The sequence below is a fragment of the Diceros bicornis genome, chromosome 5, assembly GCF_020826845.1.
Source record: "Diceros bicornis minor isolate mBicDic1 chromosome 5, mDicBic1.mat.cur, whole genome shotgun sequence".
Classification (NCBI taxonomy): domain Eukaryota; kingdom Metazoa; phylum Chordata; class Mammalia; order Perissodactyla; family Rhinocerotidae; genus Diceros; species Diceros bicornis.
This window is the reverse complement of record NC_080744.1, coordinates 65,227,697-65,253,755: the sequence shown is the minus strand read 5'-3', so window position 1 is coordinate 65,253,755 and position 26,059 is coordinate 65,227,697. Positions and strand designations below refer to the sequence as shown.

Below are 26,059 nucleotides of genomic sequence, written 5' to 3'. Positions count from 1 at the left end.
TTTGTTCCCACGCCCCCTAACCAACCTATTTAAAATTGCAACTCCTGCCCCGTTGCCGCCACTCCCCACCCATCTTCTCGGCCTTGCTGTTTTCCATGACACGTATCATCACCTGACACACCACGCATGAATTACTTGTCTTTGTCTTTATTTTCTGTCTCCCCCACTAGAATGTAAGCTCTCTGAGGGCAGTCTTATTCTACTTGGTACCCTGTTACATAGTCAGCACCTAGCAAAGTGTTAGGCACATAGTAGGTGCTCAAGAAATACTTGTTGAATGAGTGAGTGAATGATTGTCATGACTAGGGTGGCATAAAGGCAGGTGACATAAAGTGAATCCCAAGGGAGAATGCCTGAGTTCTTTGGCAAACAGAACTCAGAGGTCAGAAGCAGCATGAGGGGTCTACTTATCTCATTTCCCTCGAATCTGGGCAGGCTTGTGATTGGCCTTGACCAATAGAATGAAGCAGAAGTGATGTCAGGGACTTCCAAGCCCAGGCCTTAAGAGATCTGGCAGCTTTCTCCTCCTTTCTCTTGCATGCTCTTCCCCTTCTGCCTGCCAAGTTTGGGAAGATCGAGCTATAAGGAGAGACCACGCGAAGAGGCAGTGTGGGGAGGGAGAGGCCCTGAGACTATGTGGGGGAGAAGCAAGGAATCCAGCCCAGTAAGAACCAAGGACGCAGATATAGGGCCCTCAGCAAGCCATTCCAGCCATCTCAGCTGAGGCATCAGCTGGGAGTGAAGAAGCCGTCTTAGATGGTCCAGCCTCAGTGGACATCATGTGGAGAAGACACAAGCTGTCCTCGGTGAGCTCTAACTGAATTCCTGACCCACAGAATCGTGAGAAATGATAAAAGCGTTGTTGTTTTAAGCCACTAAGTTTTGCGGGTAATTTATTCTACAGCAATAGATCAGACAAACAAGGTCATTACCTGAGAGTGTAAATCAGGTGTGAGGGGGCACGGGTCTGAGCTCAGGTGAGTCACAAAGCAAATATGAGTCAAAAACGGGCAGGACCATCCAGGGCTCGGGAGGAGCGAGGAGCCCAGAATTCTGCTGTCAGGGTGAGAGAGCAGAGGCGGATGCTGGTGTCAAGTTGAAGCACATTTGATCCTTTGAGTCCCACTGCTTTTGTCCCTCTCCACCCTGGCCAGCCTCCAAACAGGACTGACTCTGGGCTTAGAAGAACAAACTTTTGGAATCCACATATAAAAGCAGGACATAGAAGAAGAGGTGGCTCCTTGCAGATTTCCCCTGGAGGCAATGGTGTGTGTGTGTGTAGATATCATAGAATAGTGCCGCCCATTGTCCTCAGGCTCTCCACTTAGAGCCAGAGAATCTTTGCGAAGCCACAATCATCAACAACATCGTCTACTATAATGTATACCACGTGCTCAGGGAGTAAATTCTGGCTTAAGTTTGGTTTTAAAGGGAGTTTTATCTTGCATGTGGATTTATGCAATTCTTTTGGAGAGGCAGTGCCATGCAGAGGAACAAGCATAAGCTTTGAAACTAGAGGGACATGGGTTCGAATTCCTCAGCCACTAATGACCTGTGTGATCACGAGTAAGCTTCTGAATCTGGCTGAGCCTTGGTTTTCCCAGCTGTAAAATGGAGAGAATAGTCCCCAGCAGTCAAGGTGGTGATGAGTAGGAAAGGAGCTGTGGATAATGCTGCACAGAGGAGGCACTGTAAGTGTGGGCTCCCTGACTGCTTGGTCAGAAATAAAATCCATACAGTGCCACCATTCCAGCTAGCAGAAAATGGAGAGCCAAATATGATGTCTGTTTGTTTGCCATTCATTTCAGAAGCCTGGCTGCATCCACTCTGGTCCCTCTGGGGGTCTCCTTATCTGCAAATGTTTTAGGTTGCACAGCATTTTGTAAAGTCCACAGGATTTATGTATCCTCAACGCCCCAAACAGTGCCTGGCACATAGTGTGTGCTCAATAAATATTTGTTGGCTAAGGGGAGATATACAGCCTAAACCCATTTAAGGAGTAGCTCCCCAATAGGCCGGTAGCTCCCCAACAGACACTGCAGTGTCTGAACTTCCAGTGCTCCCATCTAAGTGTGTGTGCTAAGGGTGCAATGATCAGACTTCACTGGTTTTCTCACCCATGTTCTTCCTCTCCTCCTCCTCTGCTCTCAGAACCCCCGTTGTGCCCAGCACAGCTGTGTGTCCAGCACCAGGTGATGAATCCTGATTGGTCCAAGCTAATCATGACAATCCTTTCTCTGTTTGCCCAGCTTCCTTTGTAGCTAGGAATGGCCGTGGAACCCACTGTGGCTAGTGAGATCTAAGTGGAAGTCTGTTAGCTAGAGGAGGGTGTCCTGGGATTGTGTTTGCTTTCTTGGTAAATGGAGACAAATGCAGCTGCAACTGTCCTTCCTCTTTCCTTCCTGAAGATGTACATGATAGCTGGAGCAGGAGGAGCTGTCTTGTGACCATGAGGAAGAAGTCAAGAGAACTGAAGAGAAGCTGCCCTGAAACTGTTGAGTTGCTGAACGGACGCCAGCAACTGCCTTCCTCCGGAATTCTTGTTATAAGAGAATAACAAATCCCTAAATCAGTGTAGTCAGATTTTCTTCTACTTGTGGCCAAATGAATACCTGAACGATACGCAGAATATCTGGTTAAAAAAGTTAAATCATGTATGACACATGAGTACGAAGATGTAAAACAGTTTCAGAGTCTCTACGTTTCATTCACTGAAGGGGTAAACTGGTAGATCAAGTCCAAGAATCTAAACTTTATAGACGACTGTTTTATAAAGCATCTCAGGGGTCATTTGCTCAACTTCCCAATGAAAACAAGAAAATCCTCCACTTCTTTAAAGGGTTAAGTGCCTCATTTTCAAAGCACCAGCTTCACCTGGGAGCTTGTTAGACATGCAGACTCTCAGGCCCCAGCCCAGGTCCACTGAATCCGAATCCTAAGTTCAGCAAGATCCCAGTTGATTCATAGACACGTTCAAGAGTGAGACGCACCCTTCTCAGCCCCAGCTATAATTTCCTGGTAATACCAGGAATACCCATGCCTGGTCTCTACTCCAAACAACTGAAGACTGGAATACCTGGGATTGGGGTCCCAACATCCCTTAAAAAAGTTTCAGTTGATTTCATTACACAGTGAGGCTTCATGAAAACCCAAGACAGACCCTGTCACTTAACAGCGTGTCCTTGGTCAAGTTATTCTCTTTGAATTTCAACTTATCTATAAAATGGCCACAAAATGAGTGCTTGCTTCATAAGCCTTGTTGTGAAGATTAAACTAAATCACGTACGGGATCGAGAGGACACCTGGCACATAGTCGGTGCTCAATAAATTAGGGCTGCCCAGCTGTGATGATGACACGGCTCACCTGGTGCACTGGCTCACCCGCTGTCCCGCTGTGCTCTGCTCCGGGGAGGCACACCCTTTGGTGGGGAGGTGGTGGAATGAGCAGTCCAGGTGATTCTTATCATTAGACAAATTTGAAAAACACCGCAAAAAATGTTAGCTCTCCTTCTCCCTGTCCTCTTTTTGTACTTTATTCCCCCCAACTTTTTATTTTAGAAAATTTGAAACCTCAGAAAAGTAAAGTATAATGAACACGACATACCCTTAATTAATATTTGCAAACACGTATTTTACCGTATTTGCATGCATTCTCTCTCTCCACACACTTGCGTGCATGCACAAGTGCTATAACTGACCTGTGAGAAAGGAAATTGCAGACATCGTGGCCTTCATCCTAGATACTGCAGCAGGCACATCCTCCTGCTTGACCAAACCATCACATCCAAGAAGTTTTACATGGATTCAACTCTGTCATCTTAAATACAGTCCATATTCAAATTTTCCCTCTGTCTGAATGTTCCTGATCACTCTTTTTTGAGGGTCTCACTGTCCCTTGAAGTATCTTTTCTCACCCTTAAGCCTCTCTATTACGGAGACATCTTATTTTGAACCAAATCTGACTCCCTATTTTGTGATTTGTTGTTTGTCCCTGACAGTCCTTGAGATGTCTGAAGATGGTTGATGACAGTTTCCCCTTCAGATTCCCTCACTCCCATCCTGGTCACCATCCTTTGGGCTCTTTCCTGGTGGTCAATCAACATGTACGACGTGTGGGCCCTAGAACTGGAGACCTAGGGTTCCAGCTTGGGTCTGACCCCTAGAACAAAGCAGGCTTGTTGCCTCCCTCTGGGTGGTGGTTGTATATCTTCAAATGCAGCCTACGACTATGCTGGTCATACTGAGCTTGGGGAAACTAAACAGCACTGGATTTTTACATTAACGGCTAAGCACCCCATCCAGTCCTTGTGCAACTGATGTCCATTGATTGGGATGGATGTGGATACAGGACTGGAACTAACATATGCTGGGACCCTCTAACATGCCAGGCTGGGGAGATGGAGATGGGAGAGACACACGTTCACCGCTGGGGGATGCTGACTGTAGAATCCCAGTGCCACCACATGTTAGCTGCAGGCTAAACCTGAGTCTCAATGTTTTCATTTCTAGAAGGGGAGAATATTCCAACTTCCTAGGTCTGCTGTGAAGATTTAATAAGACAGTGTGTGTAGAAGCGCTCAGCACAGTGTCTGGCATGTAGTAGACTTCTGATTTGGGTGTTGAAGAGTAATGGAATTTTGTAATGAAAATGTTCTGGTGATGGTTGCACCACACTGTGAATGTACTAAACACTGCTGAATTGTATGCTTTAAAATGGTAAAATAGTGAATTTTATGTTAAGTGAATTTTACCACAACAAAAAAATGAAAAGAGAATAAATGGAGATTTTCCAGGCAGAAAAGGTGGATGGGAGAGATGGGAAGTACATTTCAGGCATTATAGTAACTTTCTGGGAGTTAGTGATGAAATGCTGTGCAGGACAGAGCTTGTAGGCACTCCATTGGAGACTCTCTCTAGTCCAGGATGACTTTCAATGAGAATTATGACCTAGGTCCTACTTCACTTTATTATACACTAAGATAACCTGAAAGATTTTGTCAAACACTTTGCTAAACTCAAGACCAAGGTGAAGTCGGCTGCAGGGGAGTTGGAAGAAGTTTTATTCAAGTTGACAGATGGAGCCACGTTGAATCGGCACAGTGGGTCCCAACATTTTCTGCCTCTTGGTTTAAAGAAATACCTGTAAAAGTGCAATCCTGGGGTGGTGCCCATACCTGAATCTTTTATCTGAGGCTCCTCGTATGATTCTCACATCCAGCCAATGCTGAGGACCAGCGTAAACCAGCAGGCTCAAGTCCTTTCTATCTAAGGCTTTCCCTGTTCTCTGAGTGGCCCAGCCGCCCACAAAACAGGCCGTCTGCCCTCTGAAGGGCTCGGTTCTCCTATTTAGAGGGGGCTGTTGGAAGCAACATGAGTAGAAATGGAATAAGGCCCCCAAGAAAGCACAGCTGTGTTAACAAAGCTGATCTTTTAACCAGTTTATTGTATTTTCACAATAATAAAAATAAATTAGTCATACACAAAAATAGTTGTCATTCTGGCTGAAGAGAAAACAGACTGTATTTACTCATATAATTCACCTTCTATCCTCCGCCTCCTTAAACAATAGTTTAACACCACAAGGGTGACATGGAGTCGCTGGAGTATCAGAAGGCTCCTTGCTCCTGGCTATGCAGTCGACAGGATAGCCCAGAGCCCCACCCCAGCAGCCCTCAGTGAGGACCTGGAGGCATGGTCAGAGCTGCAAATGTGCCACATCCCTCTAAGCCCCTCCCCGCCGCTGCCAGGGGGCCCTGCCTCATCCACAGCTCTAACCTCGCCGCCGGAGCAACTTGCTGCTTGTGATTCTAACGAATGAGGCCAAAGAGAAGGGATGAAAAAGCCCTTCGTGTTTCCTTCACCAAATGTTTGGGGATGAGGAGAGGGCAGATTATATGAGCAAATATAATATTTAAGATGGAAAAGTGGCAATCCAGACAGACCTGTTTCAGGTATAATGCCAGGGGTAAAAGTCCCTGAACGAGTCGAAAAGCAGAGTAACTTATATTTGATCTTAAAACCCAAGGAATTTGACTAATCAGCATACTAAATTGTAACTATGGACTTACACGTCATGTAGCAACTTTCCAGGAAGTTGGGTTAGTAGGATCTAATGATTTTACACAAATGTGGATCGCACATGTAAATAAATACCTATTAGGTCCCTTTAAAATTAACATATTCTAAATAATAGAACTATTTTGGTGTAATGACTCATTCTGCTGATAGAGTTCAGAATACACATTTCCTATAGACATCTTGTATTTACAAAGAACACAATAATAAGTTATAACAAAGTATATCCTTCTGTCAAACTGATCGGTAGGGATCTGGGGGTCAAGGCAGATGGAAGTTAGTTTATGTAACAGAATGGCTTTTTTCTCAGCGAGGCAAAGGGCTCAACGTCTGGAAGATGCTGAGAAAGTTGGCTGGAAGTTCCTACCCTCTCGTGGTCACATTTCCTCAGTACGATGGAAGTCTCCCACTGTTACCCACTGAATAGAACCAGAAGTGTGGGATGGTTCAGGGTGGAGAGAATTACTTTGCTCGAGGAAAGGTGCAGGAAAGCAAGGTGAGTTGAGAAAGAAAGATGCTCTTTAGAGGGTCCTAGTCTAGTCAAGGCTCTGCCCCCATCAAGCTGTTGTGTGACCCCAGACAGGGAACTAGCCATCAGGACATTCGGTTACTGCTCTATGAAGCAGGACCAGGCAGGGCAGCTCTGAGCAATCTGCTAGTGGTTTTCTGAGGTGTGAGGCCACATTCAGCTCAGGCGAGAGGTGCCACACTGGGTTCAAAATGGCAGATATAGAAATGGGAAGAAATGGAAGTGTGCCGTGGACTTGCCATCCCAGACCAGGCAAATCACTTAAAGCTGTTCTACTTACAGAGTTACCAAAGCTCAGACTTGGAAAGGACCTTAAAAGTTATGTGGCTCCGGTTGGGTGCTCAAATCCCCTCTCCAGCATCCCTGACAAATGGCCATTCAGTCTCTGCTGAGACCTCCAGTGATGGGTCAGTCACCACTGACCACAGAGCCTTCTACCTTCCTAAGGCTCTCACTTGTAGAAAGTTGGTTCTTCTACGAGAGCTAAAATCTGCCTCCCTGTAGCTTCTACCTCCTGGTCCTAGGATGGCTCTCATAGCACTATCCCAACTCTCTTTTTCTCCAAGCTAAATGCTCTCGTGAAGTCGTTGTCACTGTTTTTAACAGTCTGCACCCCTCCTCAGGATTGGGCATGCTTATCTGAATGTTATGCATTATCAATATTCTTCTTAAAGTTTCCGACTATCGCAAACACAATGTGGTATGACTCTCACCAATGTTTTCTCCTTCTATAGCCTAAATGTCTCATTTTTTCTTTTCCTGTGTTTTTTTTGGGTGGTTCCATCCCACTTTCTTGACTCACATTAAGCTTAGTCAACTGAAACACTTACGTCTCTCCCGCCTTGAACTTGTATAGTTTTTTTTTCTTTTTTAATCCAAAGTTAGGACTTTATGTTGTTTCCTGGTGAATTTCTAAGATGCAGGTTTTGTTCTAGTCTCCCAGATCTTTTTGGATCCAGAACCTGTCACTCAAGCCATTAACTCTCTGACTTCGTGTCATCCACCAATTTCATCAGTAAGGCATCTGATTTCCTATCTAGGCCATATTAAAAATATTTTATATGACAAGAAGTAAATGTTGGCCTCCACCTGCCAGGTTCCTTCGGCTTTGATTATTCACCCTGTTTTAAGGGAACTCATGTTTATTTTTACCACTTATGTCTTCCACATTAGAAAACTAATGTTCAAATTCTAAAATGCCTATATTAAAAAAAAAAAAGCACCACTGGTTTAGAAAGGTACTAGTAACATCTGGATTTCTCTCTCTGCCACACAACTTGATAAAAATAAATTAAGCTAGCATCTCTCATTTTTCCTGCCTCTGTAAGGCCGTTCTCTATAAAGGAAAAAGAGTGTTGAATGCTAAACACTTTGAGGATAAGTAAATGATGCATACTCAAGGAAATGAAGAAAAAACAAAAGTCCAAGAACCATTGACCAGAGAAGTAAGGCAAAGGGACAGATGGGGGCAGTTCTGAGTGCTCCCGTCACACTGTAGCTCCCTGAGGGCGGGATGGGCCTTGCTCCTCTCGGTTCCAGATTAGCTGGAAAGCAGCGGGCACTGAACATGCCTTTAATGAACTGAACTGACTCCCTCTAGTGGCTGGGTTTACAAGCTTTTTTTTAGTGTCGTATTTTTTATGCTATTCCTTTTCTATGGGGAGAAATGCAAGTCAACGTGAGGATAGGAAGAGTCAACTGCGTTAATGGCCTTTGCCTAGGCTGCAAGGGGTGCAGTTTCCTTCTCAAGTAAGAGAAAGTGAAAAAGCAAACTATGTCTGTCTGTATTTTTGGTTTCGATTTGGATGTCCGTTGATTTTTGTGAGAAAAACATATGATGGCTTTAATTCATCTAATTTTAAAATTCAGAGCAGGGAATGAGGCAATTCAGTACACAGAAAAAAAGAAAGCAGGATGAAAATGTAAATTTCAGTTCTGCATTACAGCCACTCAAGGGAACTTGGAGAGAACTGACAAGGAGACGGCAGACAATGGAGAGGAGAGGGTGAGATACAGGGGTGCCAAGAAAGGGACAAAGAGGCATATCTGGAGGGAGGGAGTCATCAAAAGGTGAGCTCTCCTTAGATCTCTCCCCAGGAATGCTATCACTGGAAACACTAAAGGACCATACGGTATGTGTTGTGCTAAGGACAAAGGCATTGAGATATTGATACAAGAAACAAGGATAATTTCCTAGTAAAAATTGGATTTCTAAGACAAATAAGTTGATAACACCCCTGTTCTAGTAATTTGTAACCTTTTCAGAGATGAATGAACTCCAAGAATAGCTCAACTATTTGCTGGAAGAGAAAAAAGACCCCTAATTAAGGTACTTTTCTCCCCTGAAGACACGGGATTGATCCATTTGCCGCTACTCAATTCCACAACTGGCAGGATGGCCGCCCTCATGGAAGGATCACTGTCCCTTGTTAGGTAATATTTGGGAGCCACAGGACAACGTTAGACGTCAAAGAGGCAAAGCCACCATTGACCCAGCCCAGTCATAAGAATCTTGAGTTAAAAGGACCTAGGATGTTCACCTCCCACCGAATGGAGAAATCCCTTTTAGGATGGAGAGCTCACTCATGTATGGCGGCCCATGCCTCTGTTGGGCAGCTTCGATGGCTAGAAGGTTTTCCCTTAATTTGAGCTGAAGTCAGCCTTTCTACTCTTCTACCCATTGACCCTGCCCTGCCCTCCAGCATGGATAGAAAGCCTCTTTCAAGTAATCCTTCCAATGACTGGCTTGTTCAGCAAGATCTGAGAGCAGCTGCATAAAGGAAAAACTCTGCTGTGACGAGAAGGAAAAGCGATGGTGAGAGTGGGCCCCGGAAGGAACCACCAGACGCTTGGCTTCTCTGGTTTCTTTGTGCCTGGTGGGCATGGGATTCTGGGCCTCTGCCCAGCTGCTTATTGCAGGAGCTGCAGAAGAGTCAGGAGAGATGGGGGTGCTTCTGGGACGAGGTCGCCGAGGCTCTCCAGGAAGAGAAGGATACCCACAGAAAAGCCAACTAGAATTTCTGAAAGCCCAAGATAGTGGGAACCTAATGGAGCGCATCAGACTGGGCTGGTGATACTGCTTCCAGAAGCTCCAAATGATCATCAAATTAGCAGATTTTCAGGTTAAAGGGCTCATGGGAGAAACTCAATTGCTAAGAATCCAGGTGTGCTTTCAAAGGGAAACAGGCCCAGAATCATGGTACTAAATAAGTAAGTTTTCTATAAGCTCATAATTGTTTAGGCTGATATTTTTCCTAATGATGAGTGAGTGAAAGAATATATATACATACTCATATATATGTATATATATGTGTTTTTTCTTCTTCTTCTTCATTGGTTTTTCAGATAGTTCACCTTTCAGTATGCCCTGCACTCCCTTCCAGCCTGAGGCCTCTGGGATTACAGAGTTAGGGGAAGTGAATCAGGAAAGACCCTGTTGCTGCGGCCATCCCTGGAGGAGTTCCCAGCCCCTTCTCCCAGGCGGGCTGCATTAATGTAGATCTTAGTGCTCAAGTCTGGGAGGGGAGGATATGGGTTGTGAGTCATGGGGGAAAGGAGGGATGCAAAGTCACAGAGAGAAATCCACAAATCAAGCCAGAAAGACCAAAGGGAGTATCTTTCTAATAGAAACATAGGGTTTTTGCTGGGACAGGTTGGTTAGACTTTCCACTGGGTGATGTATGGTAAACAGCCCAGGAGAGACAGCTGAGGAAGGGGAGAGCCCAGAGTGCAGAGCTGTGTGCTCGGGAAATCTGGTTGGGGACAGGAAAGGCTCTGTGGCCAAAGGGACGCTGATGTGCGATTCCATGGGAGGCACATATCACTGGGGAATGGAATCAGGATTTCACGAAATCACCTTGCTACCCTCCAATGGCCTCCTTGTCTCGTGGGACAATTCCATTACTGATGGGATTTAAGAAAACCTGCAGAGAGTCCTGTAACTAGGATCTGTGACTTCGTGGGGGAAGGGATAAATAGAAACAGACTTGTGAAACAACTGACTGCAGGGAACACAGTTGACCCTTGGCCAGAGGAAAGAACTCAGAGGCCTGGGCTTTGTTTGCTGGATGGGAAAGTGCTTAGCCTCCTGGTCTGAAATGAACCCACATCCTGCAGACCGAAGACTAAGGCCTCGTGGTGGGGGTTTTGTGGTCAGATGATTGGGGTCGGGATTCAGCTCTGACATTGAACGGGTGACTGTACCCGGCAGGTCAATTATCTAAGTTGAGTCTCAGTTTTCTTGTCAGTAAAATGAAGATAATGAGTCACTCCCTGCCTCCCATTCTGGGGTGCTGTGAGCCGCTAATGAGCTAATACCTGTGAATACACCTTCGAAACAATAAAGCACTATACTGACATGAGATATTTGTGTTGTAAGGCAGGAAAACAGCCTAATGTCTTTGAGAATGAAAATAGCACAGCCGGGCTGAGGTAACAGGGAAGCAGGGTCTCAGCAAGGCTTCGTGGGGCTCTGGGGTGGGGCGCTGCCTCCTCTGACTCTCCCAGGGGTGCTGATATTGGAAAGGCCAATAGCACCAGGGACGAGGCGGCACCCGGTCAGGGCCCAACAGCTGACTTACAAAGTGCAGGCCGGGAGTCTGGCTGAGCGCTACACGCACTCCCCACCGCTTGGTTTCAGGGAGCACCGTCAGTAGGTGCCAGGTTTCCCAAGGAGGGGACCATCAGTTTATGGCGATGCTCAAAGGACAACCGTGGCTTTGCTCCTGGGCACCACGTGTACACTTTACACGCGGCTGGCAGCGCCCTGAGCCAGGAAGCCCCTGGTGGAGCAGTAGCCAACCAGTCCCACTGCTCAGAGACGCCCCGACCCGCACTCCTGATGGGGTGCAGGGTGTTATCTGCTCCCCAGGAAGCCGGGGTGCCTGTTGGCCACGCGAGTGCAGGAAGCGCAGCAGGCCGTCTTGTAGTAGTTGTAGACGCAGAGCCGTGCCTGGACCACCACGTTGCAGTTGTAGTACCTGTCCTTGCAGTTTTCATCTGCGGCAGAAGAGAACAAAAAAGAGTCGCTGAGCACAAGGGGCAGCCGGGAGGAACGGAAAGACAAAGGGCGGTGGACACGCCTTTCAATCCTGGTCCTGCTGTTTCTCACCTATGAGAGGTGTGAGTGTGGGCTAGGAGCTTATATATATTTTTTTTCCTTTAACCATAAAGTTGAAATCTCACTACTTTGACCTTAAGGATGATGGAAGCAAATCTCTGAAAGCATTACCATTTTAATCAGTTCCCATTTAAGTTGATGTTTTGGTGGGTGGCTTGGCTCGCCATCTGTGCTGTAAACAGCCACCTTAAACTATGAAACTCATCACACTAACAGGACTTTGACCTCTTGAACTCCACGACTATGCACAAGGTCACAGAGAGACCTAGGTGGGCTTGGCATTTTCACACCGGAGAACATGATGGAGCTTAAGAAAGACGAATCTTGACGCCAAGATGGGAATCCCTACTTACCAACTTCAGGGACACAGTCCTGAGGGTTACAAGATTCTTTCTCTTCTGGTTTCAACTGAGGGTCACAGAGATTACTTAAGGTCATGTCGTCTGACAGACAGCGCACTTCCCGGACCCGGAAGCCGCCCTGGCAGCTCTTGGAGCACTGCATGGGGACAAAGGGAGAAAGTTAGATTCCTTGGCAGCCCATCAGCTCAGCACATTGGAGAGGACACATACTGGAAAATTCAGTCATCTCCCAAAGGAGACAGAATATTCAAACAAACTCCTGTGCACCTATCAACCAGCTTCAGCACCCGTCAACTCAGGGCCAGTCAGGCCCCATCTCCACCCAACCCGCATCCATGCCTCACATTATTTTGAAGCAAATCCAGATATATCACTTCCTCCATCATATTTCAGTTTGTAGCTCTGAAAGACAAGGACTCTTAAAAAATTACCACAATACCCTTATTACACCTAGAAATTAACAACAGTTCTTTACTATTTTCAAATATATATTTAGTGTCTCCATTTCCACATGTCTTGTGAATTTCATATGTTTCTTAATACAGTTTTTTTTAACAATCAGGATCTGCGTGAGGTCTGCGCATTGCCATTGGCTGATACGCCTTTTACAGCTCTTTAATCCACAGGTTCCCTCCACTGTGCTTTTCTCCCTTGCATTTTATTTGTTGGAGGAACTGAGTTATTTGTCCAGTGGAGTTTTCCATAACCAGGATTTTGCTGACTGCATCCCCATGGTACAGTTTAACATGTTCTTCTGTCCTCTGTATTTCCTGTAAACCGGAAGTTGGATCCAGAAGAGGCCTTAACAGGTGCAGGTTTGATTTTTTTGTGGTGAGACTACTTCATAGGATGTGTGTGGGTGTCTCTCTTTTGGGAAGTCAGCAGCCACTGATGAACAATGCCCAGATCCATTAGTTCATTTGGGGTTGAATATGGTGATAATATTCTTCCACCTCTTCTTTTTTTAGCAGGGAATCTTTTCTCAAGAATCTCCTCCTCCCCCCGCCACCACTCCATACATTTACTCTTTGGTTACCCAGTAGTACAGCTTGTTTAGGAAAGACAGAGTAAACGCTTGATTATTTTCCTTTATTTATCAGTTTTCAGAATAGTGAGTTGGTTCCCCTAACAATCTCTAATGGTGACCTATTGGTTTTTTATTATTATTATAAACTTATTACAAATGGATGAATTTAAACATACATGATGTGTTTCATTCAATCTATGGTAGTAATTATTTTTATTGATGCTCATGATGTCCCATCAATGACTAGCAGGAGCCCCTAAGAGTTGCTTCTTGAGACCTTGGGACATGAAATCAGTTGTCTCTGAGAACTTCCTTGCTGCCTGGTATGAAAAGATATTCTAATCTAATTTATACGTATACGGTCCCACACCTGGAATTAGTGATTTCTCTAAGAATTCCTGGTTCCTTTTAATGGAGAGTGGTATTTTGAAACCACATTCTGGCTGGCAGGCATGCACTTTGATACCAGACTTATTGTTTCTCAGCTCTTTCAGTGGCTAATACTAGGAAAGAACTTTAAGATAAATTAATTTATGAGTTCATACTGATATTTCTAATTCGAATTCAGGACAATAGCATTTTCGCTTAAACTTCTATCTTTTATCCGTATCTTCTCTCTCCTAAGTTGAGAACCCTATTTCCCAAGGATATGGGGGCTAATAGAGTTATACCATCATATTATCATGTATACTATCATAGTACCATAAAGTAGATTACTCATTTACTTTATTGCACATTATACACCCAACCATCTCACAATACAGTACACTATCACTAAAAATGTGATTATTGCAAACATTTTTCTGCAGTTCTTTTTGCCCTTAGGGGTGGAAAAAATGCTGTGTTTTAAAACCACGTGCAATAGTGCTCATGCTACCAAGTAGATACATATTTAGGTTCATTCGTTTCATTGCATTTTCCATTTTGGAGGATTGCTTATTTAAAAAAAAAATTTAACTTTTATAATTATATAAAATATTTACTTAGTTTTATAAACTCAGATTTATAAAACAAGGCATATTCAAAGACGTGGAGCTTCTGTCACTGTCTTTGCTATTATAGTAACCATTTCATATTTGTTTCAGTTTATTTATTTATTTATTTATTTATTTACTTATTTTTGTGAGGAGATCAGCCCTGAGCTAACATCTGCCAATCCTCCTCTTTTTTTACTGAGGAAGACTAGCCCTGGGCTAACATCCGTGCCCATCTTCCTCCACTTTATATGGGACGCTGCCACAGCATGGCTTGCCAAGCGGTGCGTCGGTGTGCGTCCGGGATCTGAACCGGCGAACCCCAGGCCAGCGGAGTGCACGCACTTAACCGCTTGCGCCACCAGGCCGGCCCCTATTTATTTATTTTTAAAGTGACGTACAGAAAAATTCATTTTTTGTGGCGCACTGTTCTATGAGTTTTGACGAATTCATAGAGTCATCAATCTCCTACTACAAACAAGACACAAAAGTTTCATCACATACAACAAATCTCCTCGTGTTTCCCTTTGTAGTGAAATTCACCCCACTCTACCCTCTGCCAATCATTGATCTGTTCTCTGTCCCTATAGTTTCGCCTTTTACAGAATATTATGTAAACAGGATCATACAATATGTAGCTTTTGGGGTCTTTCATTTAGAAAAATGTTTTTGAGGTTCACCCATGTTGTTTTAGGCACCAGCAGCTCACTCGTTTCTGTTGCTGACTAGTATTCCACATATGAATGTACCACAGTTTGTTTATCCATTCACCTGTTGAGGGACCTCTGAGTTGTATCCAGCCAGGTGTTTTTGGAATTTGTCTCCTTTGATGTGGCCTGGTGAATTTGGTCCTTTCTAGACTCTCCAAACTGAACGGCAAAAGAAAATAGTGATCTGTTCTAATGTTCTAACAGTCTTAAGGGTCTTGGCCAACATCAAAATAACTCAATTCCATTTCCCAGAAGTTGACAAAACACCTCTGAAATTCAACACGTCCTTCGTCCCCATTGCCTCTGAGGTGTGGTCACCACATATCCAAATGGCCGTTACCACTGGAGCAGACACACTGTGTGGAAACAGGATTCTCAGCTTTCATGCACATATTTTATAAGCAAAATCCCTTTTATCACCTTTGAATAATTCCGAGAAAGGCTCTGGCCTCTACTCTGGGCTCACCTACAGCCACTGCTTAAAGATCTCAGTGACAAAAAGCAAAATGAACCCCACCCCCAGTGTCCAAGATGTGTTAAATGCAGTGGGAATGATGCCTTGAGGAGGTTTTCTGTTTTAGGAATTTTCTTGAAAACGAACTCTTTTACTTGGGAAAAAAAAAAAAAAAAGGAATTTTATCACTATTTCCATAGAATAGAAATAATCTATTTCTGTATTAACTCTGTCTCTCTGTCTCTCTTCATTTACATACTACTCTCCCTCCTTACATAGAGGATTTGAGATAGCTTAAGAGATACTTAAAGGGCTACAAGATAATAAAAAGAAAAAAAAAAGTGAGGAAACTGGGGTAAAAAGTAGGAAAAAGAAAGAGAAGCCAGTGAACATTAGCACAGAAAATCCTCTCTGATAAAATCTCTTAGAGATGGGCCACAATTTTGGTTCTGAGTTTCCTAGCAGCCAATTCAAAGAGAAAAACAGGATCAGTCCCATAATTCATAATCCATATTATCTATAGGATTTTTTAAACGTGTACACACACACACACAAATCAAGATCATCCCAGGCTTGGGCTGCCCCCCACCAAGCAGGCTGATTCTGGGGGTGCCCCAACAGTGACCAATGAGAGTAGATCACTGTATAGAATGTACCGCAGGGCTGAGCCCAGTGCCTGGCACCTAGTAGGTGGCCCAGGTGTGTCTGTGGGAGGAAAGCAGAATGATGTTCTATTGCCATCTCTTTCAGGAGCCCCGTGACTTACCATGCTCCATTCTGTGTTAAACCATTTGGCCCCACAAGGCTTGAGGTGGCAGGATTGCTGGCTGGGGGGTTTCTCCAGGAAGGAACATTCATAGGGGTCCAGCACTTCAAAAGTGTCTGCATTCTTCCTAACACAAATCACCTCCCTCTGTTGGGTCCCGCTCCCACACTCGATGGAACACTAGAGAAAGAAGCAGAGAAAGATGGGTGTCACATGATGGAAAGAGGACGAGAACTACTATCCACCAAGGGATGTTTACGAGTGCTTTCTACCATCTACGTGGTGAGGAAGAGCCCAGGGGCGCCCAGAAAACATTTCTGGAGGGGAACTTGCATGTGGATTCCCTTCTTCCTAATAGTTCTGTGTCTGGAATGGAGAGTGGGCATCCTGAGTTATCACACTTGAGGATGCTGGTTTCTGAGACCCTGGTCCCTCTGTGCTGAGAGTGAAATGGCTTCCCTTAGACTCCCCGACAGGCACACACCAGCTAGTCAGTTTGGTTGTTTCTGTCCAGTAGACTCTGACACCTCTCACTGTAAAACAAGGAACTCACATTCTGGTTTATCTGCTGGTCTCTTAGTAGGTGGACACTGGGAATGAATTAGTCTCCCAGAGCCTGCACACCTGTGGCTGAAGGGCTAAATTAAAATTCTTTGGGACACACAAAGCTGAGAAGAAGATCCCAGACTTGGGACAATGTCCCCTGTGGTCAATCCTCCCCTCCCAATGGGGTGGCCAGCAGGAAGCCTTTGACCTTGGAGTCCAATGCCCTCACCTCCCAACTTGGAGCCGTAGCTTGCTGGGGCTGTGGCCAGAAAGAGGCTAGTCAGGCAATTACATGTGTTGATGCGTTTTGTTAGTTTATGGAAATAACGATGCATATAACTGCTCATAAATTATTCTATTTAGTATCTATTACTTTGTAAAACGTTTTTTGTTCATGTTTGGTTTACTCAATACTTTTTGATTACAAATTTTAAAATCTGTGATCTATATACTTTTAGAGACTTCAAAGAATCTATCTTCTACCTTTATGAAAGGGCTGTAACAATGTCTACAGCTGAAACTCTTAATATTAGCCTTGCTTCTGTAGGCAGGCACACAGTGAAATAAAAACAAAGGAAAAAACCCCACATCTCTACAGAAAAAAAACAACCCAATCAACAGATTCTGAATTAGTCACACAGGGCATGATGGACATCACCATCAGCAATTTCTGCTTTGTGTCTTCTTTTCTGCCATTCCATAGGCATTGATATCCAGAAAACTACGAGGATTCTTAGTTTGTTTTCCTATTTTCTTCCATGTTAGTTAGTTAATTTGTTCGTTTGTTTAGTGCTGGAGGTTAAGTCCAGTCCCAGCATCACAGGCAGACTATATTCTATCTACGTGGTTTGTACCATGTGATTATGATCTATCGGACATGGGTTTTCCCTGGATGTGATCTTTCTCTTCTGTGTAGAACAATGCACGTCATAGCATGTTAGTTTGTTATTGGAGTGTATTCAGTATATTCATGTTTTGTCCTTTTCTTTCAAGTGCTGCGGACAACAAAAGAATCGGAGGCAGGAGAAAAGCGATGGGCTGCCAGGCAAAGGTAGGCAGGAGGAGCGAGGGTGTGTGTGAAAGGGCCGGGGGCGGCAGGAGTAGAACGCTGGACTGAAGTCAGGAGATGTGGAAACTAGTCTAGACATTGTCACGAAATAGTTCTGTGTCTTTGGCCCAGACATTCACTTCCCCAGGTCTCTATTATCTCACCTACAAAGTGGGGGGTTTGGAAACCTGATCTGAAAGACCCCTGACTGTCCTGAATGCTTGGCAGAACAGCAGACCGTAAACTTTGACCAAAACCTGAAGTTATTTTATGCTAAGTTTGGAAAGTCCTTGAAGACATTAGGTAATTAAGGGAGAATGAGCACATATCTCAGCCTCCTCTGACCCTAAATGCCCAGAAACGGCAGAATGTGTGCGTCTGGGAACAAGCGAGCGGACGTGTGTGTGCATGAGACAGTATTTGAAAACAGGAAAGGATGCTCATCCTTGCACCAAAAATTATAGGGAATCTTTGAATGGCGAAAGATAGATGAGATTAAATTGAAGTAAAAAATCATAGTTCAAAATGCACATAGAGGAGGACTCCAAGCAAAGAGAAAGCAGGTCAAGTGCTTCAGGCGAGAATGGTGGTGGACCTGTGGATGTGAGGAACAAGACGGGGGCCTTGGACAAGGCAAGAGTGATCAGCTAAGATACTGACCAGAAGCCTGACTGTGCTAAGGAAGAAGTGAAGGCTCCTGCCCCTACTGGGAGCGCTCAAGTCAAAGGGCAAAGTGAAGATATTTTCAGACAGTCAAGGGCTCAGAAAACTTATGGCTTATGAATCCTACTAGAAACACTTAATGGGTTATGGTCTCTAACCAAGTTAAAAAAAACCAGGAAGAAGACACAGGACACAAAAGCAGAAGCTGGCAAAGACATCAGTAAAAGCTATTGTTAATAATGGAAATGGGGTTTCTTTTTGGAATGATAAAAATGTTCTGGAATTAGATAGTGGTGATGGTTGCACAACTCTGAAATATACTAAAACCCACTGAATTGTATACTTTAAAAGGGTGAATTTTATGGTATGTGAATTATATTTCAATTAAAAAAAAAAACCTTTGGAGAGGAGGAAGCTATATTAAAATCTAAATTAGTATTTTCTATAAAATTAAATACCACTAATGTGGAGCTAAATCCAGATGATCTCAACATCTTTTTGGAGGTATTAGAGATTGAAGAGTGGAGATAAATAAAAGGGGACCTAAAGCTTCTGTTTTCTTTTAGGGGAGGATGTGGTTCTGATAACTTGACATTGATTGAAACACCAAAGTTTAAAATTCTGTGCTAAAATCCTTCTTCTTCTGTTATCATGAGATGAATAAAAATAGGATTTATAACTTCCAAAATGTTAGAGGGGAAAAAACGGAATTAAGGAAACCTGACCAATACCAATATGTGGAAAGGAAAGAGGGAAAAAACCCAAGAAAGCATAACAATAGAAAACTAAGCAGAAAACACAAAATAAGATGGCAGGGAAAAGTCCAAACATATAGGTGATTACAATAAATGTGAATGGTTAAAATTTAACTCTTAAAAAACAGACACTTGCAGATTGGGTAAAAATAAAGACAAAAATAGCTGCATACAAAAGACATACCTTAAAAAATACATACAAAGTTGACAAAGGTATACCAGGTGAAGATCAACAACGAGAGCTAAGATAGAGTAATGCAAATATCAGATAAAAATATAACTCAAAGAGAAAAGCACAGAAGACAAAAAGTGATATTTTAGGGATAAATGCTTCCACTGAGAAGTGACAGCAATTATGTATGTTTCTGCACCTGAAGAATTCCTGCAGTTGTACTTGGGTGGATCATTGATCCAAGACCACATGAGATTGGAGATGTCTGCTCAGATATCAGTGAGAATAAATGTGATCCAGACACACGGGCAGACAAGAGGCTGCTCCCAATGACTAGAGACTGTGCAAGACCCCTCAGAACTAAGGCAATCTAAGTTGAAGTAAGCCCAGAACTGACAGGGAAGAAAGGAAACATCTGGGCATGAATAATAGACTTGGCAGAATACCTTATGAATAGGAGTTGGGCTATTTTGCCTCCAGAGTAGAAAAAGACCCCTCAACTTGATAGGTGTCATTCTCTCAGGCTGGCTTCCCCCACAAGCCTCGACATGGCCACTGCTAGCACCTGTGCTTGCAACTTCCTGGGAGTCTCTTTCCTTAAACCCATAAAAGTCCCAGGGAACAACTCTGTTTGGCTCGGCTTGGGTCACCTGTCCACCCTGGACTAATCACTGTGACCAGGCTGGAGATGCCAACTCTCATTCAAACCATGTGACAGGAAGGAACATTCATTTTTATATTCTGAAGTCAGTTAATGTTTAAGACTTATCCTTCAATAAATAAGCATGCTCTATTTCATTTTTTGGGGGGATAACGGCAAATCCCCAGGGCAAGGAGGTGCCAACAGGCTCTAACATCCTAGTAAATTCAGAACCAAAACCTTGTCCATATTGAGTTGTGTTCTGGCCCTTTTGGACAACAGCACAACACATTCCATGTTTCTAATCTTAGCAGAAATAAACACTGCCTTCGCCAGGATTCACACCATTCTCAGTTCTCTGAGTTAGGTCTAGAGTTAATAGGAGGCCCACAAGCAATACAGACCCTGAATTCTGCTCCCCGTTCCTCTTTTGAGACTGGTAGGCATGCTAGTTGAATTGCACTGCTTATCTTTACTGTGTGTGAAGACTGTTACAATCTGATATGACAATTTCACATAAGACTCTTCCCATTGCCTCAGTTTCCAAGGATAGTTGATGTAATTGGCGTCCCACACACTGCCCACTTCTGAACTATCTTTGGGGTTTAGGTCCTAGGTGTGTTGCTACCAATAATGAGACAGAAGCAGCCGGCAGAAAAAATAATAAACATGGAAGACAAGGAGTCAATATTTATAAAGCACTTTCCATGTCCCAAGCACTGGGTAACCCCCTTTATACATAGCATCTCATGAAAACCCAATTGCAACTCTAGGACGTTGGTATTATTATCCTCACATCTGGATATTTGGATGAGGAAGCAGACTCAGAGAGGTTACACTTACTTGCCCCAAGTCAGAGAACCAAGGAGAAGCATAGCTGGGGGCAGTTATCAAGCATGGCTAACTCGGATATCCACTAGGGTAGCACTGGATGTACTTGAATTCTCTTTCTTTCTGAATTTTCTATATTTTACAGTTTGTATCATAAAAACACTAAAGGCAACTTGAGAAGAAAAACATTTGCCCATGTTTTTTATATAAAAATCTATACTCTGAAATGGTTGAGATAGAGTTCATATATTTTCATATTCTGTCTGTCACTTGCCATTATATCATATGTCCTTTCCACATCTTCCTAAGTATCATTGTTATTGTTACACAATATTTTAAAGAGTTATAATATAGCATAACATCCCTCACTGCCATGCTGTCATGAACATCGCTGATGAAGAAGCCTTTTTTCTTCTGTTAATTATTTCCTTAAAATGAATCTCCTGGAGTAGGGTGACTGGGTTAAGGCAAATGAACACTTTTATGGTCTTGACTTTTATTGCCAAATTGCTTTCCAAAGGGGCTGTATCAATTTACAAGGACAAGGCAGTCCATTTTTTCAGGGGCTCTTTCTAAAGCTACTTAAAAGAAATAACATTCTATACGGAGCCAGATGTCCTGATAAAGTGTAAAGCATGATCATCAGACAAAAAGGCTAAGGACAACCAGCCAGCCCTGGGGCCAAACGCTAAGTGGCCCAACAACTCAAATGCTGACAGCAATACAAGGGGATGATCTTTCCACATTCTCTTAGGGGGTTCATGTTCAATTTCGGAACAGTAAGGAAAAAAATCAACTGATCAATTCAGTTACTTTATTAAAGTATTCACTATTATCTGTTCTTTATAATGAACAACCTCAACGTTTTCCATTTCTGCTTCTATTTTTCCCTCAGCTTTATTGAGGTATAATTGACAAATAAAATCGTAATATATTTAAAGTGTACACATGATCATATATGTCGTGAAAGGATTCCCACAATGAAGTTAATTAAAAACACACCCATCACCTCACACATTTACCTTTTTGTGTGTATGTGAGAACACAAGTTCCTCCCTCTCAGCAAATTTCAACTGTACAATACAGTGTTATCAACTATAGGCATCATGTTGTACATTAGATCCTTAGACTTTATTCATCCTATAACTGCAAGTTTGTACCCTTTTACCAACCTCTCCTCATCTACCCCAGCCCCTGGCAACCACCATTCTACTCTCTGTTTCTCTGAGTTCGACTTTTGTTTTTAGATTCCACGTATAAGTGATACCATGCAGTATTTGTCTTTCTCTATCTGGCTTATTTCACTTAGTATAATGCCCTCCAGGTCTATCTATGTTGTTGCAAATGGCAAGATTTCCTTCTTTTTAAAGGCTGAATAATATTCCACTGTATGTATATATCACATTTTCTTTATCCATTCATCTGTCAACAGACCCTTAGATTATTTCAATACCTTGACTATTGTGAATAATGCTGCTATGAACATGGGAGGACAGATATTTCCTCGAGATAATGATTTTATTTCCTTTGGACATGTACCCAGAAGTGGGATCGCTGGATCATATCTATTTCTGCTTCTGATGCTCAAATACAGACAAATCTGGCTTTATTAACATTAACAATAGCAGCAGCAGCAGCAGCAGCTACGATTTATTGTGTGTTTATTGTATGTCAGGCACTGTGCTATATACTTACATACATTACTTCATTTCTTCTAAAAATAACCTCATAAGGTGCTGTCATTACCAGTATTTTATAGACAAGGAAGCCAGGCGAGACCACAGCTCCCTGAGGGCAGGGATACTTGTTTTGCTCATTGACGTATCCCAAGTGCTTAGAAGAGCACATAGTAGGTGCTCAGTAAATACTGTTGACTGAACAAGGCTCCAAGAGCATAAGTAGTTTCTCTAGGGTCACAGGTGGCACAGCTGGGATTCAAACCCAGGACACCTGGGATACACTTGACCCCTCTGCTCTGCTGCCTCTCACCGGGGATGGACAGACACACCCAGTTCTGGCCACTCACCTGACTCCAGCTCCCCGCAAACCACTCCACCTTGCCCATGCAGGGCCCATTGTCACACGGGGTGGCCTCAGCAGGGCGGTTGTTCCCACAGCCCTCCAGGGGCAGGCTGCTGCTGACGTGGTTGGTCATGCACACCACCGAGCGGGTCCGCACTCCAGCCCCACACTCCGCCGAGCACTGCGAGACAGGAGAGGGCACGTTAGAGGGCAGGCCCCTGCAGGTTCTGTAGCCACTTTCAAAGGATGTGAAGGAGGACCAACACCTCATCTCCCAAACAACTCTCTCCCCTAGAAATGTCTGGCCACTTCTCCTGCCCGGCCTGCTCCATTATGAGATATCAGTATGGCAAACCCCCATCTTAGATTTTCTGGGACAGTCTTCATTCCAAATAGCCTGTTCCACTGCTGTGATTAATACACTTAGCCTTGCCAGACTAGCTGTCCTGGATTTCACTTTTGAAAATATATACAGCAGAAGAAGGATGAGAGCATGAAAACTTGGGCACATGTCTACCTGGGATTCTGCTTTCTTGCTTTGTATTAGAGTTATTTGTGTCCTATATTTTTGTTTCTTCATAGAAGTAGGCTTGGTGTGGGCAGAGACTACGAAATCACCTTTAATTCCTTCTCAGAGCGGCACCTTACCCATGGGCGGATCCATGAATATCAGCTGGATTAAGGAATACAGACTTGGGCCCTCCCTCACCCATTTCTCGTTTCTCATCAGCACCTTCCTGTCCTGAAAGTGCCCCTTGAGGATCATGACCAAAGCCCATTCTAAGGGTTTCTGCTGAGTCTTCTCTTAAAAACAGAGTCAATGTTTGGTTTCTACCAACATTTCCATTTTTAAAAATAAATAAAAGCAATATAATTTTAAGTAAAATTTGAGAAAAGGGAAAAAAAAAAAAACACCACCTGGTTTCCTTATCAAGATGTCTATTTTCATTTGTGTACCTTGCTGTCTAGTCTTGTAAGATCACAGCCCAGGGTGAGTAATCAAACATTTACGTGACTACTGTTAAGCTGGGCTTCACTTCTCAGAAAGGAAACTCTCTGGAGCCAAGAGCTTGAGGGGATTAGAACACACCACCCCAAAATATGCTGCTTTGGCCTAATGGTTATTTTGAGCTGAAGGCAATTGAGAAACAGCAGATGCAGGAAGAGCTCTCTGCCCTCCCCCTTCCTGCTGAAAAGCAGGGCATGAATTTCCCCTGAAAATGGTGCCCTCCCAGTTCCTCCCAGTTCCAGGAAGAAGAGAACATTCTTATCATCAGTGACGGGGAAGTGATGCCAAGATACTGTCTGCACAAACAACAGTACTAAAATCTATTACTATCCTCTATTAGTTCTCCCATATATTTCTTGGCCACTTTCCTACAATTTACTGCCTCTAGAAGCCCAATCCCTTTCCTTTGTCTAGTCACTTCTTCATAATTTATCACCCTTTGTTAAAATGGTATATATGCCCTCACATCTAACTGCTTCTTTGGGATTTTCACTTCTTTCCTATGAAGACCCCGGTGCCATGTAAAAAAAATTATCATCAAATAAATTTTGTATGCTTTTCTGCTGTTAATCTGGCTTTTGTCAGCTTAATTTGCAGGCCTCTAACAAGGAACCTAAGAGGGTACAGGAAAAGTTTTTTCTCCCCTACAGGCTCACAAATACTTTTCACGACTTACACTCCATCTACATTGTTATTAGGAACCTGAGACAATGAAGCAGTCCCTTAGCTTAAAAAAAATCCTTTGCTATAATAATTGGAATATTCCAGGTTAAAGGGTTTTTTTCTTTCAGCCATGCATTATTTGGTCTCTTTCCTAACTTTAAAACTGAAGATATTTAAGTTCTCCTAAAGAATACAAAGTAAATCAAATTTAAGTTATCTTTGTGTTTCAAACCCTAAGAATATTTCTTTCCAGGTAACTTCCGTTTGACTCACTAACTTAATTTTCTGCTTTCCAAACCAAGTAACGTACACGCATCTGGGAAAGTTTCCCCATATCCCCATGTGATTAATTTAAAAGAAGAATGTTAAGGACCAAGACAATGCCCAGTGAGAGAACATGATAAGGATGAGCCCTGCAATGAAACTTCACTCTATTATACAAACCGCAGTGAAAAGCACAACAAATTTAAATTTGAAAGACGCTACCCACACAGGACCTGGCCCAGGAAGCCCATCAGGAGAAATGAGGGGACCAAGGGGGCCGGACCAGGCAGCAGAGACAAACCTTCAGTGGGGCACCAAAACACACCCACTTACCATCCCTGAAAGAAAGACCAAATCTGCTACAGGAGCCAGAAAAGGACCTGACTCCTAACTGAACTTCTGGGCTGATAAAACACAGAAACACATGAAATTCCTAAGCAACCCTCTGGTGAGGCCTGTCTTCTCGCTCCAGCATCAGTTAAATGCTAAACTTGGCCCAATTGGCCCCTGAGGGACTATAGGGCTCTAACGACTATTCCTGAACTTCAGTTTTATGCATCATTGTCTATAATTTAAATAACTCAATGTCTTTACTTATTTCTGCTCTCGGAAAACATCCTTAGAAATTAGGCGTCACAAAATTGTGGCTGGTGGACTTTCTAAAAGGCTTTTTTTTTTTTTTCCTGTGGGATTAAAAATTGCACATGTGTTTAAACCTGTCATTGATTTGCAGAACTAAAAAGTAAATGATGCCCACATCTAAGGAGGCCCGCCCTCAATTAAAAGTACCTGCAGAAATGTTTTTAAGGTGAGTCATCAAGTCAGAAGAAGTCTATAGCCCCAGAGGCTTAAGAGAAGATTCAGACTGAGTTGACAGCCTCAATTCATTCAGGTGGAGATTAATTAATTCTAAATTGGGCAAAAGGAGACAATCTGGATCCTTAAGCATTTGTAAACTTTAATCTCATTTTCTTCCATCTCTCCCACTTGAGCTCATTTAGTGGAAGCTGTGTCTCACTCATGCCTGGCATGCACTAGGTACTCCATACATGTTGATGCCCAGTGGCGAAAAATTGCATAGTTCAGACTAAAGCTTAACAGAATTGATTTTTATCCAAAGCCACTATTCAACTGTGGAACACTGCCATCAGCTGGTCATTCCTGCAGACTGAACCTTTCAGAAGGCTAACTGGTGACTCAAAGGCCCAGCCCACTGTGCCAACCTCATCTAGGTCATGGTTTCAAATGTGTTATCCCTTACTGCTCACTCAGCAACGGTACAGATGAGGAAACTTAGGGTCAGTGAGTCAGCAACTGCTCAAGGTCTAATAAGAAATAAGTCCTTGGGGAAATGATGCCAAAGCGAATGTGCCTTCTTTAAACCCAACAGTACCCCCCTTTCCACTCAACTACTCCAAAATAAGCATGAA

General features: G+C 43.4%; 1 protein-coding gene across 1 annotated transcript in view; it reads right to left on the bottom strand.

Annotated features, from left to right (window-relative positions):
* Window positions 1-6,470: 6,470 nt before the first annotated feature.
* THSD4 (thrombospondin type 1 domain containing 4) overlaps window positions 6,471-26,059 on the bottom strand; it is a 561,131-nt gene continuing 541,542 nt past the window's right edge. The window contains exons 15-18 of the mRNA XM_058541977.1: window positions 22,698-22,874; window positions 16,017-16,196; window positions 12,077-12,221; window positions 6,471-11,602 (exon numbers count right to left, since the gene is read on the bottom strand). Coding sequence (XP_058397960.1) covers window positions 11,460-11,602; window positions 12,077-12,221; window positions 16,017-16,196; window positions 22,698-22,874 — 645 coding nt within the window. The 3' untranslated portion in view covers window positions 6,471-11,459. The remainder of the gene's footprint in view (window positions 11,603-12,076; window positions 12,222-16,016; window positions 16,197-22,697; window positions 22,875-26,059) is intronic.